The following is a 26,910-nucleotide window of genomic DNA, read 5'->3' as shown; positions in this document are numbered from 1 at the left end:
TCCTCGAAAGTTTGACAAAGTCTCAGAGAGAAAACTAATGTTACGTCTCTCATTGCTAACATGATGGTAAAGGATATGCTCAGTGGTGTTAATGACGGGTAGAAAAAAAATCCACTATATTATGTCTGTAAGTCTATTTGTTCTTTTAATTAAAGTGTTTCTGAAGGCTGATTATCATTGAAATAAATACAAGTTTGTGCAGTTTAAGCTTGTTGTTTGACGCAGTATCTATTTATCTCTTGTAAATGTCGGCATGCAGCAAACATTCGGTTAGTCGTCGGTATATGTGGGCGGCTGTGGCTCAGGAGGTACAGCGGTCGTCCTCCAATTGAAAGATTGGCTGTTCGATTCCCGGCTCCTCCAGTCCTCATGTCGATGTGTCCTTGGGCAAGACACTTAACCCCTAATTGCTCCCGTTGCTATGCCAACGGTGTATGAATGTGTACGAATGATTAGCTTCCCCTGATGAGCAGGTTGGCACCCTGCATGGTAGCTCCTGCCATCAGTGTATGAATGTGTGTGAATGGGGTGAGTGAGATGTAGTGTAAAGAGCTTTGAGTGGTCGTAAAGACTAGAAAAGGCGCTATATAAGTACAGTCCATTCACCATTTACCAAAAATAAAATGATAGAGAAGCTGTTATAGTCACATAACTTGGGCTGTTTGACAATGAAGATACAGAAACAAAAGGTCCTGTCCACTAATGAGCTAAAACATTTAAACACAATCAACATCATATTTCTCCAGTTTTAAAACAAAAGGCTATAAACCAAAAACTAATCAGCAACTATTCAGATAACCCCTTTGTCAATTGTTTAAGTCATTTCTTCTCTGGTTGTATAATCTCAAATGTCATACTTGCCGTCACTGGGAATTAAACTGTAATGTCGGTTTTATAGACCCAGTAATAATACAGCAGATTAACCAATAATGAAAATCATTGTCCACAAAATAAAAAAAGAAAAAAAGAGTTAAGGGAATTCCCCCAAAATGTAATTAAATAAAAGTAATTGCTCGTTGCAGTCATAACTCTATTTTCGTTGCATTTAACGAGATCAAAAATTTGCGGCTCATCAGCTCTGGAGGCGAATCAGCTGCATTTTTTTTTAGTTGTTTCTATTTTCGTCCATACAGCTGTCTGCAGAGCACGCCTCACATCAAATGGAAAGTGCTGCTTATTCCGTCAATAATATATCTGACACATTTCTGCATCGCCTCCGACTTTGGAAACACTGGTGTCACCACAATCGTTATAAATAAGGTTTTGAAAGGTTTAAATAAGGTGTTTTTGTGGCTCTGAATCAGGCTGAACTTAGACCATGTTTCAGTCTATGCTCACCTCAACATGAATGAAGCCTGATTATATTAAAGTAGTGTCTCAATTTATAGTTAGACATTATTAGTCCTCATACTCATGTTGTTATACTATTTTAAAAACAGGGAGATAAAAGCTAAAATATTGATATTCAGTTAAAAGAAGAATGATTGGTGCAAATGCCAAAAGCTTGGTGTAACATAGACTATCAATTACTTTCATTATCAATTAATCTGATGTTTGTTTTCTTAAATGTTTAAAAAATGCCAATTATAATGCCACAAATAAGAGTTAAAACTATTACATTTGAAAAGCTGCAACCAGCAATTTTTTGGGGTATTTTACCTTTAAAAAATGCCTGAACTTTGATTTATTTGATTATTTTCTTAATTCAATTTAAGAATAAACGCCTATTATTATCCCTTAGAGCCCAATGTGATGTCTTTAAATGTCTTGCTTTATATTATTTATATAGATATTTAATTTACTATCATGAAAGCCACAAATAACTTACATTTGATAAGCTGCAAACAGCTATTTTTTGGAGTATTTTACCTTTTATAAAATGCCTGAACTTTGATTTATTTGATTATTTTCTTAATTTAATGTAAAAAATAAACGCCTATTATTATTCCTTAGAGCCCAATGTGATCTCTTCAAATGTCTAGCTTTATATTATTTATATAGATATTTAATTTACTATCACGAAAGCCACAAATAAAAGGTTAAAATTCTTACATTAGAGAAGCTGCAACCTGCAAATTTTGTGCTATTTTACCTTTTAAAAAATATATGAACTCTTATTAGATGATGAGAACAGCTGCTGATTAATATTCTGTTGATCGACTCATCAATTAGTGACTTGTTTACATTATGAATAAACTGTTTTAATAAAGAGAAATCACAACTACACACTGCAAATAACCATCATTTTCATTATCACTTAATCCCTCGATTGTTTTTCCTAATTAAATGTAAATGTATTATTCCTTAGAGCCCAATGTGATGTCTTTAAATGTCTTGTTTTATATTATTTATATAGATATTTAATTTACTATCACAGATGCCACAAATAGAGGTTCAAATTTGTACATTTGCAAAGCTGCAACCTGCAAATTTTTGGTATTTTTACCTTTAAAAAAACGGACTTAACTTTTATTACATTGTGAAAACAGCTGCTGATTAATATTCTGTTGGTCGACTCAACATGATGCAACATATGAGCTTTGTAATATTATCTTTCAACCATTGTTTAAAAACAAATTTAAAAAGGTTTGAAAATATATAAAAAAGCTCGTCACCACTTCTAAGAACGAACCATCCGTCCAAACCCCGAAAACATTCAATTTACAGTTAAATACAACAAAATAAACCTGTTAATTATCACATATTTAGGAACAGCTGTAAACCAATAATTCGACATGTTGGCTTCATTAAAGTCTTTAAACGTTTTTTCTTTAAAGCGCTCCGAGGCTCTTCAGGCTTCGGGACTGACAACAGGTTCCAGTTGTAAAAGGGGGATTTTATCTCTCACACAAACACATGCTGCTGCAGCAAATCTGAGGTCAAAGTTCACCGCCAGACGCAGCACATGGACCTGCCAGTCTCTCAGACAGAGCTGTCACAGCTGACGGCTCCCCGCTGTGGGACCAACACACCCCTCCCCTCCCTAAAACCACCACTACATAACACACATACAAGTTCACAATGAAGTCATTATGGCTCAAACATACAACCAGCTTTTAATATTTCATGGTTTTAACGGTGAAAGCAGCAAACTTTAACTCAACGATCTCCATAAAACACTCAAACTACGAGTCTGAGAGTTTATTTAGACGACTGAAAACATTCAAGTGATTTATATAGTGATTTTTTTATTGTTTCGTCTATGAAAAGGTCTGAAAACAAAGTCTTAAACCAAAAAAAATAGATTGTGTAACTTGCTTTTTCACCATTTTTGCTGACAAACTGATTAAAAAGGACAAGTTCGCAATTTTTCAAGTGTGTTAAAGCAGCAGTCAGGTGTCCATATAAGCAGTGAAAGAGTGTTTTCCTCTCTGTAATCATTCCTCCTGTTCATACTGACTATTAAAAGATCTCCTTCAAATGTGCTTTCAATGTAAAGTGATGGAGGACTAAATCCACAATGTTTCCACACAGTCATTATAAAGTAGATGATCAGCTTCTATTGAGCTTCATCAGTCTGAGTTAGTCATATCAAGTGATATCTGACACATTTACAGTCTTTTTAACATCAGATTCCCTCTTAGTGTTTCCCTGTTGAGCTGTGGTGGAAGTATAGTAACACAAAGACTTTGCTACTAAAAACACTGTAACGTTGAAACATAGAAGATGAAGATTTGACTCATTTGCTTCATATTAGTCATCACTTCCATAGTAAACATGATGAAGGGATCTTCTAATGGTCAGTATGAACAGGAGGAATCATTACAGCAAGAAAAACAGGTTTTAATGTTCATTTGAGCTCTACACAATCTAAAAAGACCAGTATTCAAATTCAATGTTTAGCTTTTTACTCTCCGCTGTAGCTGTATTAAACCACACATGTGTCCATAGCAACAAGCATTTAGTTTTATGAGCTTTTAAAAAGAGGAACATATGTGTGTCTAAATTAACAATCAGTGCAGTTTATCTTTACAGCTGCTATGATTCACAACAGGACGGCTTCTGGTGAAAATGAAAGTTAATGTTTGGTTTCCGATTACAGAGCGACACGTGTTCTGTGATTACTATGAAACAACATGGTGACCTGATGTGGAAATACCCAAAAATAAATTATACCGAAACTTGAAAGCGTCACAAAACTTGAAAACGAAAGTTTTTAAAAAAACTGTGCCAAATATAGTATGCAGGACCAAAGGTGGAAAATTATAATTAACTATGACTGATTGTAAATAAAAATAAAAAAAAGTAAAAAAAAAAAGAGATAAAATAAAGTTGACTTGCAGCAGAATAAATAATAAAAAATAAATATATTTAAATAAAGATAAAATAAGGGTGACCTGCAAGACAATCATTACAAATAATGAATTAATTAATTTTAAAAAAAAGATAAAAATCAAGGTGACCTGCAGCAGACGTGAAAATCGTTAAAAAAAATAAATATATTTAAATATATTTAAATAATGATAAAATAGGGGTGACCTGCAAGACAATCGTTACAAAAAATTAATTAATTTTAAAAAATAGATAAAAATCAAGGTGACCTGCAGCAGACGTTAAAATCGTTAAAAAATAAATAATAAAAATTAAAAATTTAAATAGATAAAATCGAGGTGACCTGCAGCAGACAGCAGTTTCCAACTCCTCCCATAAAAACATTCCTAAACTGACTTTATACCCCTATATGTCTATTCCTGCCTTATTCTCACATTTAATAGCTTTTTACTCATCAAATTATTGACTTTTATTTGTTGTATTTTTTTAAAACATAATTATGTTATGATTAGGTATTTTGGAAACACAACCATTCACACTCACGGACAATTTAGAGCAGGGGTGTCCAAACTATTCCACAAAGGGCCATAATGTGGCTGCAGGTTTTCATTCCAACCAATCAGGAACAAATCAGGCTTGAATCATTTAATCAATTGATCTCAGTCTTCAGACATTGGTTGAATCATGTGCTCTTGATCGGTTGGAGAAAAAAAAAACTTCTGCCACATGGCCCTTTGTGGAATAGTTTGGACATGCCTGATTTAGATTGACCACTTAACCTAAGCTGCATGTTTTTGGTCTGTGGGAGGAAGCCGGAGAACCGAGAGAGAACCAACGAGGAGAACATGCAAACTCCACACAGAAGGGCTCCAGCTGGCCGGCGGGTCCTAACCCAGAACCCTCTGCAGAACCACCACACCATGCAGCCACTAATCAATAATAATCAGCTAAATGTTGAAGCTCTAATATTTACACATGATATATTTACACTGGGACAACAATGAAGCAGAGTATTCACATCAGTAATAATGAGCGCTAGATGCGTAACTGTACATAAGACTCATGATCTGGTTTGTACCTCGGTTTTGTGGTCATGGTTCGGTATGATTTCGGTAACAATGTGAGCAACTATGAAGGCTCATTGGACAGTTTTACCTCTCTCTACAACTTCATTTTAAAAGGCAGATTTCTCTCCCAGAGTACACTCTGCTCTGCTGCCGTGACGCGCCCCTCTACACATCAAAGGTTCTGCTGTAGAGCGGGTCGGCCACACTAAAATCATCGGTGTCCACATTGCTGAGGATCTGTCCTGGACCATGAACGCCTCCCACCTGGTCATGCACTTCCTCAGGAGGCTGCAACCCCCCTTTTCTAACTCCCCTCACTTCATGACATCAACTAGGACAGATACAGGAAGAAAGCCCTCTGCACTGTGAGGTCACTTATAGGCGGACCTGGACCTGTAGCTGATGAAAACGGGTGCACAGCTTCTCCAGCTATTACGGTAAAAGTGGAGCGGCCCCTCAGAAACTCAGACCACTGAGCATAGCCAATCTGCTCACATGACGAATAATCAGCCAAATCAAATCCATGCATTCAGACACGTGGAGAGACTCGACCGCCAATTAGATACACACGGAGAAAACAGGAGAGACGCCTTGTTATAAAGTTATTAGATGTGAAATTAAGTTTATGGTTTAAGTTAAGTGTAAAAGTAATAAAGGGATTCTTTTTATTTTTCTAAAACTAAGCACTTTATTTAAGAAGCACAATCAAAAGCTTTCTGTAATGCACTTTATTTTAAAATGCCATCTTTATTTAATATAAGAAAAGAATTGATTTGTCTTTTTTTTAATTTATTCTTATTTTACCGTTAAAGCCGGTGTATAAGACGCATCTTTAACACAGTGTGGGGTGAGTCTTATACACCGGCTTTTACGGTATTCATTTGAATCCCACAGGTTGAGTGTAAATACTAATGAATGAATTATGCTGTCTCGAATCTACCTACTAGACACAGATGCTGATGTAACTCCAATGCTACTTCAAGGTACTGAGAAAAAACACGGACATTATGATGCTCCTTCACTTGAGGACATTTTCACTAATTGGACCTCAGTGAATTTTAATTAAATACTCCAGCTCCATATGTATTTGTTTATATATGTAATTAAAGGTGGAATGACAATAAATAAACTTGTACTGTTGGAGAACCTTGACGGTGCAACAACATTAGTCAATCTGCACTTCTTCTTCTTCTTCTTCTGCTTCTTTAACAGGTGTGCAGGCTGGTGGAGCAGGTGATGCTTCGACCACTTACGGCTGATATGTGGGAGTGAAACTGAGGCTCGTGCACGCTCACCTAAAACCCACAACGACTGAGAGATTTATAAAAAGCAGAATGACGCAATTTCAAAGCATCTGGCATCAGGTGTCTCCAATTTAATAAAAGGGTAGAAAAAAAGTTTACGACACTGACCTTTAAATTTAATTAAACCGACTCCCCAATAACAGAGAGAGACGCTGAACGTTTGTTTAATTACTTATTTAAAAATCTGTTGTCTTCTGCCGGTTTTGACAGTGAAGCGTACAGGCGTGTGTCACCTGTCTCATATGAACAAGTCCAACGCGGGTTCAAACACGTCAGCAGCAGACCGACGCCTCTCTGAACGGATTATTATAAAACAGGGAGCTAAAAAATCTCCGCAGCCAGGTACGGAAATCTTGTGCAAGGCCGTTTCCCCAGAGGAGAGGAGATTAATGTCCCTGAATAACATGTTCAACCATTACATAGGAGTGTAACAGTGCATACTTTTGGGCATGTAAAGTAGAGTAAGGGTGACATTCCTCTCCAGAAACAGATGGGCACAACTCCATCTAACAATTGTGGCTTTAATATTTGTCTACAAGTATGTTTTAAATCAACAGTCAGGAGCCTTAAATGAACATTAAGTGTGTTTTTCTTGCTGTAATCATTGCTGGCTATTAGAAGATGCCAAATTATAGTCAAATCCCAACATTAAGTGTCTCTGTAAGGTGTTGTTCCTGCTGAGGATGCTGGTGGAAAACCTTCACTCTTGAATCCTGCACATCTAAACAGGATCAGTGGAGTATTTTGGGGGTTTTTTGGGCCACATTTCTGCCCTAAATCCAGAAAGATAGTGTACAGAGGACAGGTTCACTATTACTCAATGATGGACGACTAAACCCACAGTCCTCCTTCTGAAGCTAATATGAAGCTTCAGTCGTCTGAATGAGTCAAATCTTCATCTTCTATGTTTCAACGTTACAGTGTTTTTAGTACCAAAGTCTTTTTGTTACTATACTTCCACCACAGCTCAACAGGGAAACACTAAGAGGGAATCTGATGCTAAAAAGACTGTAAATGTGTCAGATATCACTTGATATGACTAACTCACACTGATGAAGCTCAATAGAAGCTGATCAGCTACTTTTAAATGACTGTGTGGACACACTGTGGATACTGTCCTCCATCACTTTACATTGAAAGCACATTTGAAGGTTTTAATAGTCAGTATGAACAGGAGGAATGATTACAGAGAGGGAAAACCTCTTTTAATGATCAGATAGACACCTGACTGCTGCTTTGAGACAGATTTGAAGAATTGTGAACATTTCCTTTAAGTGACACCTTTCACTAACATGAAGGTAAACACCTGCAGGACTCGGGAGTGAAGCTGAATATTAGCTTCACATCAACATCTTAAATGACTGTGTGGACTCGGTGTGGATTGAAAGCACATTTGAAGGCGGCGATCTTTTAATAGTCAGTATGAACAGGTGGAATGATTACAGCTAGAGGGAAAACCTCTTTTAATGATCATATGGACACCTGACACACACACACACGCAAATGTCAAAATGTGAAGCTATCCTTTAGAAAGTGGAGCCTCAACTTCACACACACTCACACACATAGAGGTGAAATCGCCCTTTAAATAGTCTTATAAGACCCCAAAAAAAGAGGCTTTTGTTTCATATCTTACAGTCAAGCAGTATTAAAAGTGTAGCAAAGGTTATAAATACAAACATTATAGCGACACTTACAGGCTATGGCAAGATTAAAATGAATTCACCACCCAAAAAGAAACGAGTATTAGCCTATAAATGAAAGGTAGAGTCCATAAACACAAACACACACACACACACACACACACACACACACACACACAGGCTATAACTTTACCCTGGATTAACAATGTGTGTGTGCACAAAATATGCCCCGTCGTTGCAGCTATTAATTTACTGGGTTTAGTTTAGCTTTGACTAACATTGACCCCCCTCTCTTCCTCTCCTCTTCCTTTCTTTCTTTCCTCTTTAAAAAAAACACATTATATTGACATTAATTATAGTGTTAGCATTATTAACTACGAGTGTGTTCGTGGTGGTTTATGGCAAGATTAACGTGAATTCACCACCCCAAAAAAACCCAGAGTATTATCCTATAAATGAAATGTAGAGTCTATAAACACTAGGATAGCATACACAGCATAGCATCGCGATATTTTACATGACAATGTTGTATCGATACACGGACGCCAAGTATCGATATTTTATTATCGGAATTTGCACATAAAACATTTTCTTTTTTTTCTTTTGGGGACATAATTTGCAGGTAAAAAAAAAAGGTAACGTATTGCAAAATATATCACAGCAGATCGCAATAAAATTGTATCGTGACACAAGTTATCGTGATAATATTTTATCGTGGAGCCTCCGATGATTCCCACCCCTAATAAACACACACACACTCAAACAGGCTATAACATTACTGTGGATTAACGATGTGTGTGTGCACAAAAATATGCACCCTTGTTGCAGCCATTAACAAAACAGCATTGGCCCACCTTAAACATGGACTTTTATTATTTATTCTACTGCACCACACACACTTTATCTCTTTTTTACCATCTTAATATTTTAACTCAGTTGTTGGTTATTATCTGTTTGTCTGTTGTTGTGTGTATGTGTATGTATCTATGTGTATTTATGAATGTGTGTATGTATGGAGTATATGTGAGCTGGGAGATACCTGAATTTCCCAATCGGATTATTAAAGTATCTATCTATCATCATCATACACCCCCGCAGCAAAGATCTCCTGGATATTACTACTCAAATGTTGGCAGGTGTGCTGTGGATTAACGATGTGTGTGTGTGTGTGTGTGTGTGCACAAAATATGTTCACTATCTTACAGTCAAGCAGTATTAAAGTGTAGCAGAGGCCCCCTATTATTAAGTTGTAAATGCAAACATTAGAGTTACACTTGCAGGCTATGGCAAGATTAAAATGGATTCAACACATCAAAAAAAAAAAAAAAAAAAAGTATTATAAATGAAAGGTAGAGTCCATAAACACACACACACACACACACACACACACACACACTCAGACATTCACACACACAGGCTATAACATTACCGTGGATTAACAATGTGTGTGTGCACAAAATACAGTATGCACCCTTGTTGCAGCCATTAATTTTCTTCCTCTCTTTCCTCTATAAATACAACACACACACACACACATTATATTAGCATTCAATATAATGTTAGCATTATTAACTATGAGTGTGTGTTAGTGGTGCCATTTTATGGGGGGGTGGGGGGGGATTTTGTATTTTGGGGTGGTGATTGTGGATTGTGGCTTGTGGCTTGTAACCCCCCCTCCTTCTTCCTCTCCTCCTCCTCTTTTCTTTCCTCTTTAAATAAATACAACACACACACACATTATATTGACATTAATTATAGTGTTAGCATTATTAACTACGAGTGTGTTAGTGGTGGTTTATGGCAAGATTAACGTGAATTCCCCACCCAAAAAAAAAAAAAGGAGTATTAGCCTATAAATGAAAGGTAGTCCATAAACACACACACACACACTCACATTCACACACACTCACACAGGCTATATAACATTACCGTGGATTAACAATGTGTGTGTGCACAAAATATGTTCAATAGCTTACAGTCAAGCAGTATTAAAGTGTAGCAAAGGCCCTTCTATTATTATTATTATTATTATTATTATAAGCTCCTAAATTGTAAATGCAAACCTTATAGTTACACTTGCAGGCTATGGCAAAATGAATTCACCGCCCAAAAAACGAGTATTACCCTATAAATGAAAGGTAGTCCATAAACACACACACACTCTCACACACCCTCACAGGCTATAACATTACCGTGGATTAACAAATAAATGTGTGTGTGCACAAAAATATGCACCCTCGTTGCAGCCATTAACAAAACAGCATTGGCCCACCTTAAACATGGACTTTTATTATTCATTCCACTGCACTACACACACTTTTTTTTTTTTTTTTTTTTTTTTGCAGCCATTACATTTCTGGGCTAAGCTTTCCTCTTCCTCTTCTCTTCCTCCTCCTCCTTTCTTTCCTCTTTAAATACAACCCACACATTATATTAACATGCAATATAGTGTTAGCATTATTAACTATGAGTGTGTGTGTGTGTGTTAGTGGTGGCATTTTTATAGGAGGGGGGTGGGGGGGTATTTTGTATTTTGGGGTGGTGATTGTGCCTTGTGTGCCCCCCCCACCCCCACATGATGCTCAAAACAATGGAGTGGACAGCAGCAGCAGCAGCTAGCTGACTGACCTGACAAACACATCAAACAAAGTCAGGCTTCTAGCTCCAACAAGCTAACTTCCACACGATAAAATATAAATAAAAGATTAAATCCACCATGCACACACACACGCAAACGCATCATTTTAAAACACACACAACCTCAACACACGCTTCACACATCATGCAACATATGTTAAATAATGTTTTTTTATGAAGTAAAAAACACAAGACCGATGTTTAGTGTTTGACAGACAAGACAGGGCCCCAAAAAAAAACAACACAGACAAAAAAAAAGACACCAAAACGTGACTGTCACTAAATGCACAACATTCATCAGACATGTCAACACCCGCAGCTGTCGTTTAAATATGATTAAAATGTGATTTAAATGTGAAATAAAGCGTTAAAAAAAAAAAAAGAATAGAGAGGAGGCAGAGAAAGTTGATGTGAAGGCTAAGTAAGCTAGGTGCTAACTAACATGCTATCAGAGGTTATAAAACAAGCAGATAAATATTAAAATAAATGTTGTATTATTTTTTTACTTACTTTCATTTAAAACCTCCACAAGCTCGGCGCAGTTTTCACACATTGTTTATAAGGAAGGAAGAAGCGACTCAAACCATCGCACCGGAGGCTGTGTTGGTGTCGGCCCCGGCAGTTGGTGGTTGTTTTTGGGGGTAAAAAAAAAAAAAAAAAGAAAAGAAAGAAAAAAAAAAGAAAGAGAGAGAGAGAGAGAGAAATAGGCCCCTGGTGGAGGTGAAGAGATTGGTTGAAGGTTATTCCAGCTGTGGGGAGAAATGGTGCAATCCAAAGCTGAAGAGTTTTTTAAAGATGTTTTTAGGGTTAAAAGTTTTTTTTTGCAGAGAGGCGCTGCTGGACGGCGAGAAGAAGAAGAAGAGGAGTCAGGCTCCAATCTGAGCGATCCTGGAGAGAGTAGACACGGCAGCCATGTTGGAAAAGGAGGGGAGGGGGGAGGAGGCGGAGGTGGCAGTCAGCGTGGAGACGGTTCGGCTCTTTTCGGGTCGTCTCCTTCATGCACCTTCGGGTTTTTCCGGCAGTCTCGCGATACTTCCACCCACTGATGAAGGTTCTGTTGAAGGGGGCAGTGTGAGTGATTTAGTGACATCTAGTGGCCAGACTGCGGAATGACACTTACTGAGCCCTTTGGGTTGAGAAGTGGGTTATATATTTATATTTTTAATTAATTGGTATTACCTTGTAGAAATCTATTTTCACTTTGTTATTAAAGAGGTGTTTTTTGTAAATTATTATTTATTTAAAAACAAATTATATTGACCATGATTCAATTTATAAAAGCAATAAAAGATGAAAATGGGGTTGGATACTTTTTTTTGTCATTAAATATGTTGATGAATACAAAGGGGGTTACATCTGAAGATGGATATTTAAGATTTTTCTCAGGAGGGTTTTTTACTAATTTAAAAAGAAACATTTTTCCGGCAGTATCTCGATACTTTCCATCGATGAAGGTTCTGTTAAAGGGGGCAGTGTGAGTGATTTAGTGACATCTAGCGGCCAGACTGCGGAATGACACTTACTGAGCCCTTTGGTTTGAGAAGTGTGTTATATATTTATATTTTTAATTAATTGGCATTACTTTGTAGAAATCTGTTTTTACTTTGATATTAAAGAGGTGTTTTTTGTAAAAAAAAAAAAAAAAAAAATTTTAAAGCCAAATTATATTGACCATGATTCAATTTATAAAAGCAATAAAAGATGAAAATGGGGGTGGATACTTTTTTGTCATTAAATATATTGATGAATACAAAGGGGGTTACATTGGAAGTTAGATATTTAAGATTTTTCTCAGGAGGGTTTTTTACTAATTTAAAAAAAATATTTAATTTCCGTTTTTTCCGGCAGTATCTCAATACTTTCCATCGATGTTCTGTTAAAGGGGGCAGTGTGTGTGATTTAGTGACTTCTAGCGGCCAGACTGCGGAATGACACCGACTGAGCCCTTTGAATTGAGAAGTGGGTTATATGTTTATATTTTTAATTAATTGGCATTACATTTTAAAAATCTGTTTTCAATTTGATTTTAAAAAGGTGTTTTTTGTAAATTATTATTTGTTTAAAACCAAATTATATTGACCATGATTCAATTTATAAAAGTAATAAAAGGGGGTGAATACTTTTTTTTGTCATTAAATAAGTTACATATGAAAATGTGATATAGTGACATCTAGCGGCCAGACTGCAGAATTACACTTACTGAGCCCTTTCCTCAAGGAAAGGGTGTAACTTTGGTTTGAGAAGGAGGGGGGGTCCTCCACCATATTTATTTATTTATCTGACTTTTATTTTCTACCCACCTTTTATGTCTGTTTTACTGCTTTACTCTTTTACTCCTAACATCTCTGGTTTTACTCACTTTATTCTATAGTATTCTTTCCTTTTATATATGTTCTAATATTTTATTAGCTCTTTATTTTATTTTGTTTTTATTTATTTATTTTATTCTTGACACCTACTGAGCCTGATACTCAAGGAAAGGGTGTAACTTTGGTTTCTTGAGAAGTGTGTTATATATTTATATTTTTAATTAATTGGCATAACTTTGTAGAAATCTGTTTTCTGTGTTATTTGTAAATTATTATTTTTTTAAAGCCAAATTATATTGACCATGATTCAATTTATAAAAGCAATAAAAGATGAAAACAACCAGGGGGGAAATACTTTTTTTTGTCATTAAATAACAGTTACTTATGAAAATGTGATTTAGTGACATCTAACGGCCATTTTGGGGGGAAAATTGCCAAACCCTCTTTATCCCTTTATTTTTTGGATAGAGTTTGACTTAATTCCGAATTCTCTTATTCTTACTAACAGTAAAACAAAAAAAAGCAACAGAATTATAATGTTACAGAAATGTATTTGATGATATGACCTCCCTAAGTTCAGCAGATAAATGTGAGGGGTGGTGAGATGATTAATGGGAGAGGAAAGAAAAAAAAACAAAGTTTTGATACACAAGTGTGTTTTCAGTTTTTGATCTTTTTCTCTAATCTTTGATTTTTGCTGAAATATTGGATCATTTGATTTGCGGCAGCCCCAAATGTTTTTATTATTTTTAATCTTATTGAAGTCACTTTTTTGAACAATGACTTCAACCAGCTGCTGATTGAATCTTGGTGAGTTTACAATAATTGTGATTAAGAGTGAAACTTCTTGAAGACATTTAAGTTGACTCAGTGTTACGGAGTGAACAAATATTGTTATTATTTTTACTTTTGATCTAATGCCTTATTGTCATAGTAATACAGTTAATAAGCACCAAACCTATTACTACTAGTTCTAGTGAAAAACCTCAAACTTTCAACACATTGAGCTGAGCAACTCCTTTTCTCATGTCCAACTCCTTCTGCCTGTTAGTTACAGAACCACCTTTACTTCATGATATCTCACAATAATCCTGTTAATGACAGGAAAGAGCAACACTGGAAAAAAAAGACAGACAGCTTCAACGTCACTCTCCAGAAATGAAACTGAAAGTTAATCAGAGGACAGCAGAGCTGCAGTCGAGTCTCTCCACTTCTGTCCAAATATAAATGAAACTGAGTTCATCAAGTCTTTCTCAACAACACATCAGAGTCTCTGCCAAACACTGGTGAGTACAACTGATCATATTTAATGTTTCAACAACCAGCTTTAACATAGGAGACAGGCAGTTCATCTCTTTTCATTTCATACTGACACTTGTGAGATTGTTTACAGTATAACTGCAGCTGCTTTTACAGACTCAGTAAAAAACACTTTAAGTGTTTTTAAGTCTCTGTCAGTTCTCAGGACTTTTGTAAAGTGTAACTGAACCTCTGTGGTTTGGAGTTTAGCTTCACTGCTATTTCCTGATCTTTGACTATTTACTAATCACTTCCTACAGACACAAGTAGTTGTTTGAAATTAAAAGCTTTAAACAGGAAATAAAATGTGTTTGTCACCAAGTCAGCAAAAGCTTTGTTAGCAGTGAAATTCTTCAATAATAATTATTCTCTACGACAAGATATGAACATATTCTGTGATATTTTATCAGCTGATCAGATTGTATTGAGTAATAGTAAAAGCACAAACAGCCACAATGAGCTGTTAGATAAAGAGCTGCAGATGAGTCTCTGACTGTAGTTTGTACAAACCAGCACATTTCCAAAATTAAAGGAGAACAAAGACTTTAACCTGGCTGTGAAATCCTGGAGAGAATCTTTGTATATGTTCCAGCTCTGATTAAATGGTTAAGATTGCTCAAAGCTACACACTCTAATAAAACAGTAACCATACATATTTCTTTTTTAACAAAATGAAGAAAGTGTTGTTGTTTTTTCTTTCTCACTACATGTGTAGATATGTCTGCTGCCAGCTGTCTGAGATCTGAAGATCAGTTTCTGTGCTGCATCTGTCTGGATGTGTTCACTGATCCAGTCACCACACCATGTGGACACAACTTCTGCAAAAACTGCATCAATGAACACTGGAACAGTAATGTCCAGTACCTGTGTCCAATGTGTAAAAAGGTTTTCTACACAAGACCTGAACTTCACATCAACACATTGCTCACTGAGGTTGTTTCTCAGTTCAGACAGGAAGCTCAACAGAAAGCCAGCAGCAGCAGCTCAAAGCAGCAAGCTGCCAAACCAGGAGAAGTTCCCTGTGACGTCTGTACTGGAACCAAACTGAAGGCCCTGAAGTCCTGTCTGGTGTGTCTGACCTCCTACTGTGAGACTCACCTGGAGCCTCATCTGACAGCTCTAGGTATGAGAAGACATCAGCTGATGGACCCTGTGGAGAACCTGGAAGACAGGATGTGTATGAAGCACGATAAACCTCTGGAGCTGTTCTGTAAGACCGACCAGACATGTGTCTGCATGCTCTGCTCTGTTTTAGACCACAAGACACATGATGTTGTCCCTCTGAAAGAAGAATATGAAAGAAAGAAGGCAGAGCTGGGGAAGACAAAGGCTGAAATTCAGGAGATGATCCAAAAAAGACGACTGAATATTCAAGCAATCAAACACTCAGTTGACCTCAGTGAGGAAGCTGCAGACAGAGAGAAAGCAGAAGGTGTTCAGGTCTTCACCGCTCTGAAGGAGTCTGTTGAGAGAAGCCTGAATGAGCTCATTGAGATGATTGAAGAGAAGCAAAGAACAACAGAGAAACAGGCTGAAGACTTCATCAAAGAGCTGGAACAGGAAATCTCTGAGCTGAAGAAGAGAAGCTCTGAGGTGGAGAAGCTCTCACACTCTGAAGACCACCTCCACCTCCTCCAAAACTTCCCGTCCCTGAAAGCTGCTCCACTCACAAAAGACTGGACAGAGGTCAGCGTCTGTCCATCATATGAGGGGACTGTGGTGAAAGCTGTGGCTCAGCTGGAGGAGATGCTCAGTAAACAGCTGTTTGAGGCTGAGCTGAAGAGGGTCCAGCAGTATGCAGTGGATGTGACTCTTGATACTGATACAGCAAATACCTGGCTCATCCTTTCTGATGACGGGAAACAAGTTTACTGTGGTGATATGTGGATGAATCTCCCAGACAACCCAGAGAGATTTTCTGTTGGTCCCTATGTGTTAGGAAAGCAGAGTTTATCTTCAGGCAGATTTTACTTTGAGGTTCAGGTTAAAGAGAAGATTAAATGGGATTTAGGAGTGGCCAGAGAGTCGATCAACAGGAAGGGAAGCATCACACTGAAACCTGAGGATGGTGTCTGGACTATATGGTTGAGAAATGGAAATGAGTACAAGGCTCTTGCTGGCCCTTCAGTCCGTCTCTCTCTGAAGTCTCGTCCTCAGAAGGTGGGGGTGTTTGTGGATTATGAGGAGGGTCTGGTCTCCTTTTATGACGTAGATGCTGCAGCTCTTATCTACTCCTTTACTGGCTGCTCCTTCACTGAGAAACTCTACCCATTATTCAGCCCCTGTCTTAATGATCGTGGTAAAAACGCCGCTCCTCTGATCATCTGTCCTGTCAATCAAACTGCCTGAGTCAATACCAGGATGCTGATTGATTAGAAACCAAAACTGATCAATTTTAAATGAAAAGATTCAGTTAATTATGGTAACAAATGTATATTCAGCAGTAATGTACAGCATAAACTTATTGTCATCCGGATAATTATTATGTTGAAACTCTGCAATTTTACTCTATCTCTGCATATTTCAAAGTCCTATCATAAATAATCTATTACTTTATCTCCTATGCACCTCTCTTTGAGGTGAACTACTTTATATCCAGTTAGCTAGTTTAGTCCAGTGGTTCCCAACCTAGGGGTGGGACCCCTCCAAAGGGTCAGCAGATAAATGTGAGGGGTGGTGAGATGATTAATGGGAGAGGAAAGAAGAACAAACTAAGTTCTGATACACAAATGTGTTTTCAGTTTTTGGACTTTTTCTCTAATCTTTGATTTTTGCTGAAATATTGGATCATTTGAACATTTATTGAAATGAAAACATGTGAGAAGTTTAGAGGGAAAAATCACAATTTGGTGGAGCTGTTAACAACTCATAGACATCTGAAATGTGAGCCGACTACACACTGCTTTTTGTAAAACGTCAAAAGACAAAAAGGTTGGAAACCACTGGTTTCATCTTTAACAATGTGTTGTAGGTTTTAACAAGAAATTTCAGCTTCACTAAGAAAGAAAATGTCATGATTTGTATATCATCTCTTATCGAAATTACTTTTCAGCTTTGAGCAAGTAAAAATTGCTTATCTTTATATTCCAGTAGTCTTAAAATGAATAATCAAAACTTCTGTAAATAAAAAGTATTTCTTGTCTTTCACGCCACGTACGATGGATGTTGTCTCTTGAGGAATTTTTACATTCTGTTCTTTGCCAGTTTTCTGACTTGCAACCTGTTGTTAGAGCCTGGCATCATTCTTACGGTCCTACTTTGATATGTTTAAGTATCTTATGAAGAATTAATTAATAAAAGCATAGTATAGAAATTGCATCAGCATGGGATCAGAAAAAAAAACATCATTCAGTTGTCGACAACCAGGGGTGTAGCTGGTTGTCTCTTTTTTTTAAATTCCCATTGAAGTCAGTTTTTTGAACAATGACTTCAACCAGCTGCTGATTGAATCTGAGTGAGTTTATAATAATTGTGATTAAGAGTGAAACTTCCTGAAGACATTTAAATTGATTTAGTGTTACATAGCGAAACATTTATGTAATTTCTTTTTTTTTGTTTTACTTTTGATCTAATGCCTTATTGTTATAGTAAAACAGTTAATAAGCACCAAACCTATTACTACTAGTTCTAGTGAAAAACCTCAAACTTTCAACACATTAAGCTGAACAACTCCTTTTCACATGTCCAACTCCTTCTGCTTGTTAGGGCGCACTCACTAGGGCCAGTTGTTCCGTGCCGTGCTGAAGCACGGATGTCCCCCCTCCCCTGTCCCCCGCTGGCCCGCACTCACATTACAGAGACCCAAGTGTACTCAAGCACGGTTACCTCCGACACATTGCGCAAAAACATATAGACAGTTTACTCTCATAAAACATGCACAGGTGTGTGATCGCGTGCTGTGTGCCGGTAAAACACAACACAGCCTATCAATTAACACAACTCACTATGATTAAAAAGTGCAAGCTTGTTCTTCTGAGTCATGCCTGTGTAGTATGCAGTACTAGATACTTGTATAAAAAAGACTCTAGTAAAAGCAGACGTCCTGATTCAACTCTTTACGCCAGTAAAAGTAAGACTTAGTTTAATGACTTAGAAGTTTCCAAATGACTTACTTTAACGAATTTCGATAGTTTATATAATGCAGATTTGTAAAATATTACTTTTATGAGGGTCACAGTCACAGACAATAAACTTAGCATTTCATAATTGTGGTAGCAGCGGTGCAGCAGATGTAATGAAGTCCACGCAGCACGCTGGATGCAAACTAATATTAAGCCTATAGCCTTGTCATTATAATGTCGATGGACATAAATTGAGTTATTTTGCCTTAATAATGATACAATAATACACAAAAAATGGTCGGATTGGGAACCCATATATGCATAATGTCTCCACGTTGCATTAAGTGTTGCTTGAAATGACCAGGGCTCAGCTAGTGTTGCCTTTTAAAAATCGTCGATTTCCCGGGATTCCCTGGAAAATGGGCTTCTTTTCCCGGGATTTAAAATGTCTTATTTTCTGGAAAAATATTAATCCCTAGTGCGCATGCATGACCAAGTGTACTGTGCCTAAGCACACCTCTTCCAACCGTACCGTGCCAGGGAAGTGTACCGTACTCAAGCACGGTACACTTGCACTCACACTAGCCAAATAATCAGGACTTTAGGGGGCAAACGTGCTTGGGCACGGTACGATTGCCTAGTGTGAGTACGCCCTTAGTTACAGAACCACCTTTACTTCATGATATCTCACAACAATCCTGTTAATGACAGGAAGGAGCAACACTGGAAAGATAAAAGCTTCAACGTCACTCTCCAGAAATGAAACTAAACATTTATCAGAGGACAGCAGAGCTGCAGTCGAGTCTCTCCACTTCTGTCCAAATATAAATGAAACTGAGTTCATCAAGTCTTTCTCAACAACACAGCAGAGTCTCTGCCAAACACTGGTGAGTACAACTGATCATATTTAATGTTTCAACAACCAGCTTTAACACAGGAGACAGGAAGTTCATCTCTTTTCATTTCATGGAGACAGGAAGTTCATCTCTTTTCATTTCATACTGACACTAGTGAGATTGTTTACAGTATAACTGCAGCTGCTTTTACAGACTCAGTAAAAAACACTTTAAGTGTTTTTAAGTCTCTGTCAGTTCTCAGGACTTTTGTAAAGTGTAACTGAACCTCTGTGGTTTGAAGTTTAGCTTCACTGCTATTTCCTGATCTTTGACTGTTTACTGATCACTTCCTACAGACACAAGTAGCTGTTTCAAATTAAAAGCTTTCCATCGGTGAACCAGCAGGATACTTTTATTTTGAAGCAGCAACAGGAAATAAAATGTGTTTTGTGACCAAGTCAGCAAAAACTTTGTTAGCAGTGAGATTCTTCAATAATAATTATTCTCTACGACAAGTTATGAACATATTCTGTGAGATTTTATCAGTGGATCAGATTGTATTGAGTAATAGTAAAAGCACAAACAGCCACAATGAGCTGTTAGATAAAGAGCTGCAGATGAGTCTCTGACTGTAGTTTGTACAAACCAGCACACGTCCAACATTAAAGGAGAACAAAGACTTTAACCTGGTTGTGAAATCCTGGAAAAAATCTTTTTATACCTTCCAGCTCTGATTAAATGGTTAAGATTGCTCAAAGCTACACACTCTAATAAAACAGTAAACATACATCTTTCTTTTTAAACAAAATAAAGAATGTGTTGTTGTTTTTTCTTTCTCACTACATGTGTAGATATGTCTGCTGCCAGCTGTCTGAAATCTGAAGATCAGTTTCTGTGCTCCATCTGTCTGGATGTGTTCACTGATCCAGTCAGCACACCATGTGGACACAACTTCTGCAAAAACTGCATCACTGAACACTGGAACAATAATGACCAGTACCTGTGTCCAGTGTGTAAAAAGGTTTTCAACACAAGACCTGAGCTTCATGTCAACACTTTCATCTCTGAGATGGTTTCTCAGTTCAGACAGGAAGCTCAACAGAAAGCCAGCAGCAGCAGCTCAGAGCAACAAGCTGCCAAACCAGGAGAAGTTCCCTGTGACGTCTGTACTGGAACCAAACTGAAGGCCCTGAAGTCCTGTCTGGTGTGTCTGACCTCCTACTGTGAGACTCACCTGGAGCCTCATCTGACAGCTTCACGTCTGAAAAGACATCAGCTGATGGACCCTGTGGAGAACCTGGAAGACAGGATGTGTATGAAGCACGATAAACCTCTGGAGCTGTTCTGTAAGACCGACCAGACATGTGTCTGCACGCTCTGCTCTGTTTTAGACCACAAGACACATGATGTTGTTCCTCTGAAAGAAGAATATGAAGGAAAGAAGGCAGAGCTGGGGAAGACAGAGGCTGAAATTCAGGAGATGATCCAGAAGAGACGACTGAAGATTCAAGAGATCAAACACTCAGTTGACCTCAGTAAGGAAGCTGCAGACAGAGAGAAAGCAGAAGGTGTTCAGGTCTTCACCGCTCTGAAGGAGTCTGTTGAGAGAAGCCTGAATGAGCTCATTGAGACGTTTGAAGAGAAGCAAAGAACAACAGAGAAACAAGCTAAAGACTTCATCAAAGAGCTGGAACAGGAAATCTCTGAGCTGAAGAAGAGAAGCTCTGAGGTGGAGAAGCTCTCACACTCTGAAGACCACCTCCACCTCCTCCAAAACTTCCCGTCCCTGAAAGCTGCTCCACCCACCAAAGACTGGACAGAGGTCAGCGTCCGTCCCTCATATGAGGGGACTGTGGTGAAAGCTGTGGCTCAGCTGGAGGAGATGCTCAGTAAACAGATGAAGAAGCTGTGTGAGCTGAAGAGGGTCCAGCAGTATGCAGTGGATGTGACTTTTGATCCTGATACAGCACATCCTGCACTCATCCTTTCTGATGATGGGAAACAAGTTTACTGTGGTGATGTGAAGAAGATTCTCCCAGACAACCCAGAGAGATTTTCTTATTGTGTCAATATTTTAGGAAAGCAGAGTTTGTTTTCAGGCAGATTTTACTTTGAGGTTCAAGTTAAAGAGAAGACTGAATGGACTTTAGGAGTGGCCAGAGAGTCGATCAACAGGAAGGGACAAATCACACTGAGACCTCAGAATGGTAACTTGACTATATGGTTGAGAAATGGAAATGAGTACGAAGCTCTTGATGATCCTCCAGTCTGTCTCTCTCTGAAGTCTCAGCCTCAGAAGGTGGGGGTGTTTGTGGATTATGAGGAGGGTCTGGTCTCCTTTTATGACGTAGATGCTGCAGCTCTTATCTACTCCTTTACTGGCTGCTCCTTCACTGAGAAACTCTACCCATTCTTCAGCCCCTGTCTTAATGATGGTGGTATAAACTCTGCCCCTCTGATCATCTGTCCTGTCAATCAAACTGTCTGAGTCAATACCAGGATGCTGATTGATTAGAGACCAAAATCTGGTTAATTAATTTGATTGTTATGTTTGAAAAGCTCACAAATTCTATCACTGTTTCACTGAGATATTAAAATAATGAATGAATGTATGCATGCTGTGCTGACTGTGTGTAAAGTGAACAGGATTTAGTTTAAACCTGTTTGAAATGTTTTCACTAACTTCACCACATACAGGATGTTGATGTAGTCCTACTCTGTTTAGGAAAGAGCGCACACAGTACAAGACCTCCAGTTTCATTTTACACTGATTATATGGACACATGTTGATGAGCAGTACTTAAGTAAATGTACTTAGTTACAGTCCACCACTGCTCCTGGAGTAGATATTATTTAACATGATTGTTGAAAATGCCCTAAGAAAGGTGATGCATATGTTTCTGTAAGACCTTCTAAGATGTTTAGTCTTGCTTTATGTGATTGGTTTGGGGCAGTGCTTAGTGAAGGATGGCTACAGGAGGCTAGGATTATTGAGCAACAATCATTATAGTTCTGAGTGTGTATAAATGCAACAAAGTAAGATTGTTTGGTTTATTATGATATACATATAGATTGCTAAGGACCACATGTTGAGGATTATAGAGTTGCAAGCTATAGATATATATTTGTGTTTCTAATTTTGACAATGTTTACTTCTAAACCCATTTCTGTGTCATCTGGATGAATAGTTTGTTATAACATGTTAAAGTTGCAGAGAATTGCATTAGGTTATTAAGTAAAGTAGAAATCAAGATTCATTTGTGGTCTTAGTTCGCCACCTAGTGGAGAAGATTTGTAGTGATTCAGGATACCTAATATGGAAAAGGTGGCTCAGTTTTCTCTTTTCTAGTTCAAGTTTATTGACTGTATTATTACTATGTTTTTAGAGATTAAAGGTTGCAAATGAAAACTTCTGCTGTCTTCTTAATCCTTGACCAGATGCCCGTGGTGGCTGTAATTCTGCTTTAAAGAACTTTGCTAGTTGAAACCTTTGGAGCACACAGAGATTCTCATTATGTCTTGTTCACAATAAACAACAACAACATACCATCAGTACATCAAAATAAAAGATTTACACCCCATCTCAAACTCTTTTGAGGGCAATATGTCTCATTCATGTCTATACCAATAATCTGCATTCAGTATAACACCACCTTTTCTTAATAACAGTGCTATGAAACATTAATATAAACAGGCTCTCTCACTAAGGTATGAATAGGAACACAATGCTCATTGTGAAGTGTACTGCCCCGCGCGCCACTACTACCAACGAGGGCGCCCTCCGTACATTAGCTGCTAACTGCTAGCATTACACAGTGAAATAAAGTCACTAATGACACTCACAGGACATAATACAATGCCCCCGACCTACAGTGTAAACATTATCCTAACCCCGGATCCCTCAATAACATCACCAGCTTACCTGCAACATGCAAAACGTATAGTTTTGGGTTCACAGTCGCTACACAGAGATTCTCATTATGTCAGTTGTTGACGCGAGACTTCACCCCGCTTGTGTAGCGACACTGCCACCTGCTGGTGATTTACTAACGTAACACTAACACTGGTAGTGAATAACTTTGTACCCTAGATTTGAACTATACCGAACACTCTTCTTCCCATAAACACATATAAAGCTAATAACACAACTCTTAACTAACATGTGACTTAATTGTGCCACATATGCACTCCTCTTTCAGGTGAACTACTTTATATACAGTTAGCTAGTTTAGTCCAGTGGTTCCCAACCTAGGGGTGGGGCCCCTCCAAAGGGTCAGTAGATAAATGTGAGGGTTGGTGAGATGATTAATGGGAGAGGAAAGAAGAAAAAACAAAGTGTTTTCAGTTTTTGGACTTCATCTCTAATCTTTGATTTTTGCTGAAATACTCATAGACTCAACTCATAGACATCTGAATCTGGATTCAGATTAGGAAAAGTCTAGGCCTTAATAGGGCCTCGGACCTCTCCCCAACTGTAAACAATCACCTATTTCTGCCTTCTAGCTCTCATTTAACCTTTCAGACCTGGTTTGACAAAGGGATAACTCAATTTAAGGAGCTTTACAACCAAGGGATTTTTATGTCCTTTTCTGAGCTCTCAAAGCAAGTTGACTTACCTAATTCCCCACCTAGTTGTTGTTTTTTTCAGATAAGGCATTTTATTCGGAATCAGAACCCCAAATTCTCTATTCATCCCCCAGAAACTCTGATAGACTCTTTATTGGCTCTTGATCCTGAGCAATGGCAGCTAATTTCTAACATTTACAGTCTTATCAATTCTACTATTGATACCCCAGCATCCGGCCCCAAGGATTCTGGGAACCACGCTGCCTAATGATTATTGGCAACAAGTCTTACGTTTGGTTCAATCCATCAATACAAAGTTCACTACACTAATTTGAGGCTATCTCGGATTTACCCCAATGTAACTGACTCGTGTAATAGGTGCAAACAATCTCCAGCTACCATTCCCATATGTTCTGGTTTTATCACAGGCTTGCCACATTCTGGTCCGAAATCTTCCAAAAACCTTAGCACAGCATATACTATCACTCCTGAACCTCTCTTGGCCTTGTTTGGTGCCCCCCTTGCAGCCCATTACCTCTTAAGTCATGCAGACTGTTCTTGCCTTTACCACCCTGTTGACCCGGCGACTCATATTCCTTTATTGGAAACACCCTCAACCTCCATCTCACAACAGTAGGGTGAAAGAGCTGTTACTGTCCATTAGACTTAAAAAGCTTAGATTATCCCTCAATGGCTCCTGAAACTCATTTGAAAGGACTTGGAGACTTCTCTTAACCCTCCTGTTGTGCTCGAGTCAAGGAAGGAAAGGAGGAAGGAAGGGAGGGAGGAAGGAAGGAAGGATGGAAGGGAGGAAGGAAAGGAGGATGGAAGGAAGGAAGGAAGGAAAGGAAGGAGGGAGGAAGGAAGGATGGAAGGGAGGAAGAAAGGAAGGAAATGAGGGAGGAAGAAAGGAAAGGAGGAAGAAGGAAGGTAAGGAGGGAGGAAGGAAGGGAGTAAGGAAAGGAAGGAAGGTAGGAGGGAGGGAGGAAAGAAGGAAAGGGAGAAAGGAAATTAGGAAGGGAGGAAGGTAGGGGGGAGGAAAGAAAGCGAGAAGGCGGGAGGGAGGAAGGGAGGAAGGAAAGGAAGGAAGGAGGGAAGGAAAGAAGGAGGGAGGGAGGAAGGACGGACATAAGCAAGGAAGAAAGGGGGGTGGAGGAAGGAAAGAAGGAAGGGAGGAAAGAGAGAGGAAGGAAAGAAAGAGAGAAGGAGGTAGGGAGGAAGGACAGACGGAAGGAAGGAAGGAAAGAAGGAACAGTCAAAACAGACGGGGTCAATTTGACCCGGGAGGACGACACAAAGGTTATATCATATTGAATCTTTGACATCTTTGCCTGATTGTGATGGCAATTTATATTTACTTATTTTCTTTACTTGTGTATTTGTTGTATGTACTCTGTATTGTTAACGTGATATTAATGGATATACAATGATAATCACTCTGCTGTGGGAGGGGTAAAAAGAGAAGGGAAAAATGGGAAGAACGGAAGTCCTCGCTGACACATTGCGCTGTTGTGCTGTTGTGTTGTTTCATGTCTTAGGTAAAATAGGACATGATATTGTGTGATAGGAGCTGCTTAATGATGTAAAACGTAAAAAATCAGGCGGGGAGTTCCGGTCCTCTGAAATGAGGCCAACGCGGAAGTAACTTAAAACTGCATTCTATCAAAAGGCCACCAGGGGGCGACCGTTTTGGTGTCAAAAGGACTTCCGTCTCTATACAAGTCAATGGAGAATTCACCAACTTCTCACTTGATTTCTAACCTCAGTAAACGTTTTCAAAATGTGTTTATGGTCTCAATCGCTAGTTTAAAGCCTTCTTCAATGCAGTATGATGTTCATTTGGGACATTTTGGCCTCCCTGATTTTATATGTGACGATAAAGCAGGGTATGCATTAGGGCGTGGCTACGTGGTGATTGACAGGTTGATTGGTTCACAGGTTCAGGAGGGCGCCTCATGCTCCTCCTGATGCCCTTATAAGTAGAATCCGTGTTTTTATTTTTCCCAGCATGCACCTGAAATGTTCAATATGGCGCTGCTCAGATCCGATTCTATCGGCCTCCGAGCAGCAGTCCACAAACCAATGGGTGACGTCACGGATGTTACGTCCATTTATTAGTCTATGTAAAAAGATATACACTCTCTCTGCTCTCTGAAACATGAATCAAGGTTTAATCACATTTATTGATCAGTCAGATCGACTATTGATGCTTTCTAAACACATCTGTGCTTCAACATTTGGTATAGACACTTTTTATGAGGGGAACAAACTGTGACTAGAATATGAACAGTATGTAAAGGGTTAAAAATATGTTTATTTTCATGAACCTTTCAGCTTTACAAACTAGTTATTACATATATTTTGTAATAAACTGTATTTTAAAATATTATAAATAAATAATAACTCAATTAATAATCAAAATCTAATTTTTTTTATTTTATTAATACAATTTTTGGGTATTTTAGTCATTCATTTATTCTTTTTCCCTGTGGTTACTTACATATATTTTGTAATAAATAGTAATAATAAAATAAATATATTATAAATTAGTAATAATAATAATTGAATTTATAAAAAAACACTTTTATTTAATTGGTACAATTTTGGAGTATTTTAGTAATTAATAATTTATTTTTTCCTCTGGATAATTAAATAAATATATTATTTTATTCAATTAATAATAAACATGAATACCTTTTTGTTTTTTTAGTACAATTTTTGGGTATTTTAGTAGTTATTTCAGTTGTTTCCTGTGTATAGATATTACATGTATTTTGTAATAAATAGTAATAATAAAATGTTGTTAAAGAATCACACGGTCACACAGGAAGGTTTTTGTAAAAATAGCGAACTTTATATTCTCAGAGTACTAAGACAGCTTTACAAACAGGATGATATGCACACAGCCTTCCTTCT

The 26,910-nt window shown here is 37.9% G+C and overlaps 4 protein-coding genes across 4 annotated transcripts in view; 2 read left to right on the top strand and 2 right to left on the bottom strand.

Annotated features, from left to right (window-relative positions):
• Positions 1–11,843, bottom strand: part of usp34 (ubiquitin specific peptidase 34) — a 103,157-nt gene extending 91,314 nt beyond the window's left edge. Inside the window, 1 exon segment of the mRNA XM_062438224.1 lies at positions 11,434–11,843. Within this exon segment, the coding sequence (XP_062294208.1) occupies positions 11,434–11,476 (43 nt within the window). The 5' untranslated portion in view covers positions 11,477–11,843.
• A 3,405-nt stretch (positions 11,844–15,248) lies between these two features.
• Positions 15,249–16,880, top strand: LOC133987144 (E3 ubiquitin-protein ligase TRIM21-like). The gene has a single exon (XM_062426405.1). The coding sequence runs from the start codon at positions 15,249–15,251 to the stop codon at positions 16,878–16,880; it is 1,632 nt and encodes a 543-aa protein (XP_062282389.1).
• Positions 16,881–20,278: 3,398 nt separating this feature from the next.
• On the top strand, positions 20,279–21,916 carry LOC133993725 (E3 ubiquitin-protein ligase TRIM21-like). Its single transcript, XM_062432760.1, has one exon. It carries the CDS (start codon positions 20,282–20,284, stop codon positions 21,914–21,916), a length of 1,635 nt encoding a protein of 544 aa, XP_062288744.1. The 5' UTR covers positions 20,279–20,281.
• A 4,970-nt stretch (positions 21,917–26,886) lies between these two features.
• xpo1a (exportin 1 (CRM1 homolog, yeast) a) overlaps positions 26,887–26,910 on the bottom strand; it is a 30,322-nt gene continuing 30,298 nt past the window's right edge. The window contains exon 25 of the mRNA XM_062428527.1: positions 26,887–26,910. This exon is cut by the window's right edge and continues 1,013 nt beyond it. The gene's annotated coding sequence lies outside the window, so the exon portion shown is untranslated.

Source organism: Scomber scombrus, chromosome 2, assembly GCF_963691925.1.
Source record: "Scomber scombrus chromosome 2, fScoSco1.1, whole genome shotgun sequence".
Taxonomy (NCBI): domain Eukaryota; kingdom Metazoa; phylum Chordata; class Actinopteri; order Scombriformes; family Scombridae; genus Scomber; species Scomber scombrus.
This window is presented reverse-complemented; position numbering and strand designations above follow the sequence as displayed.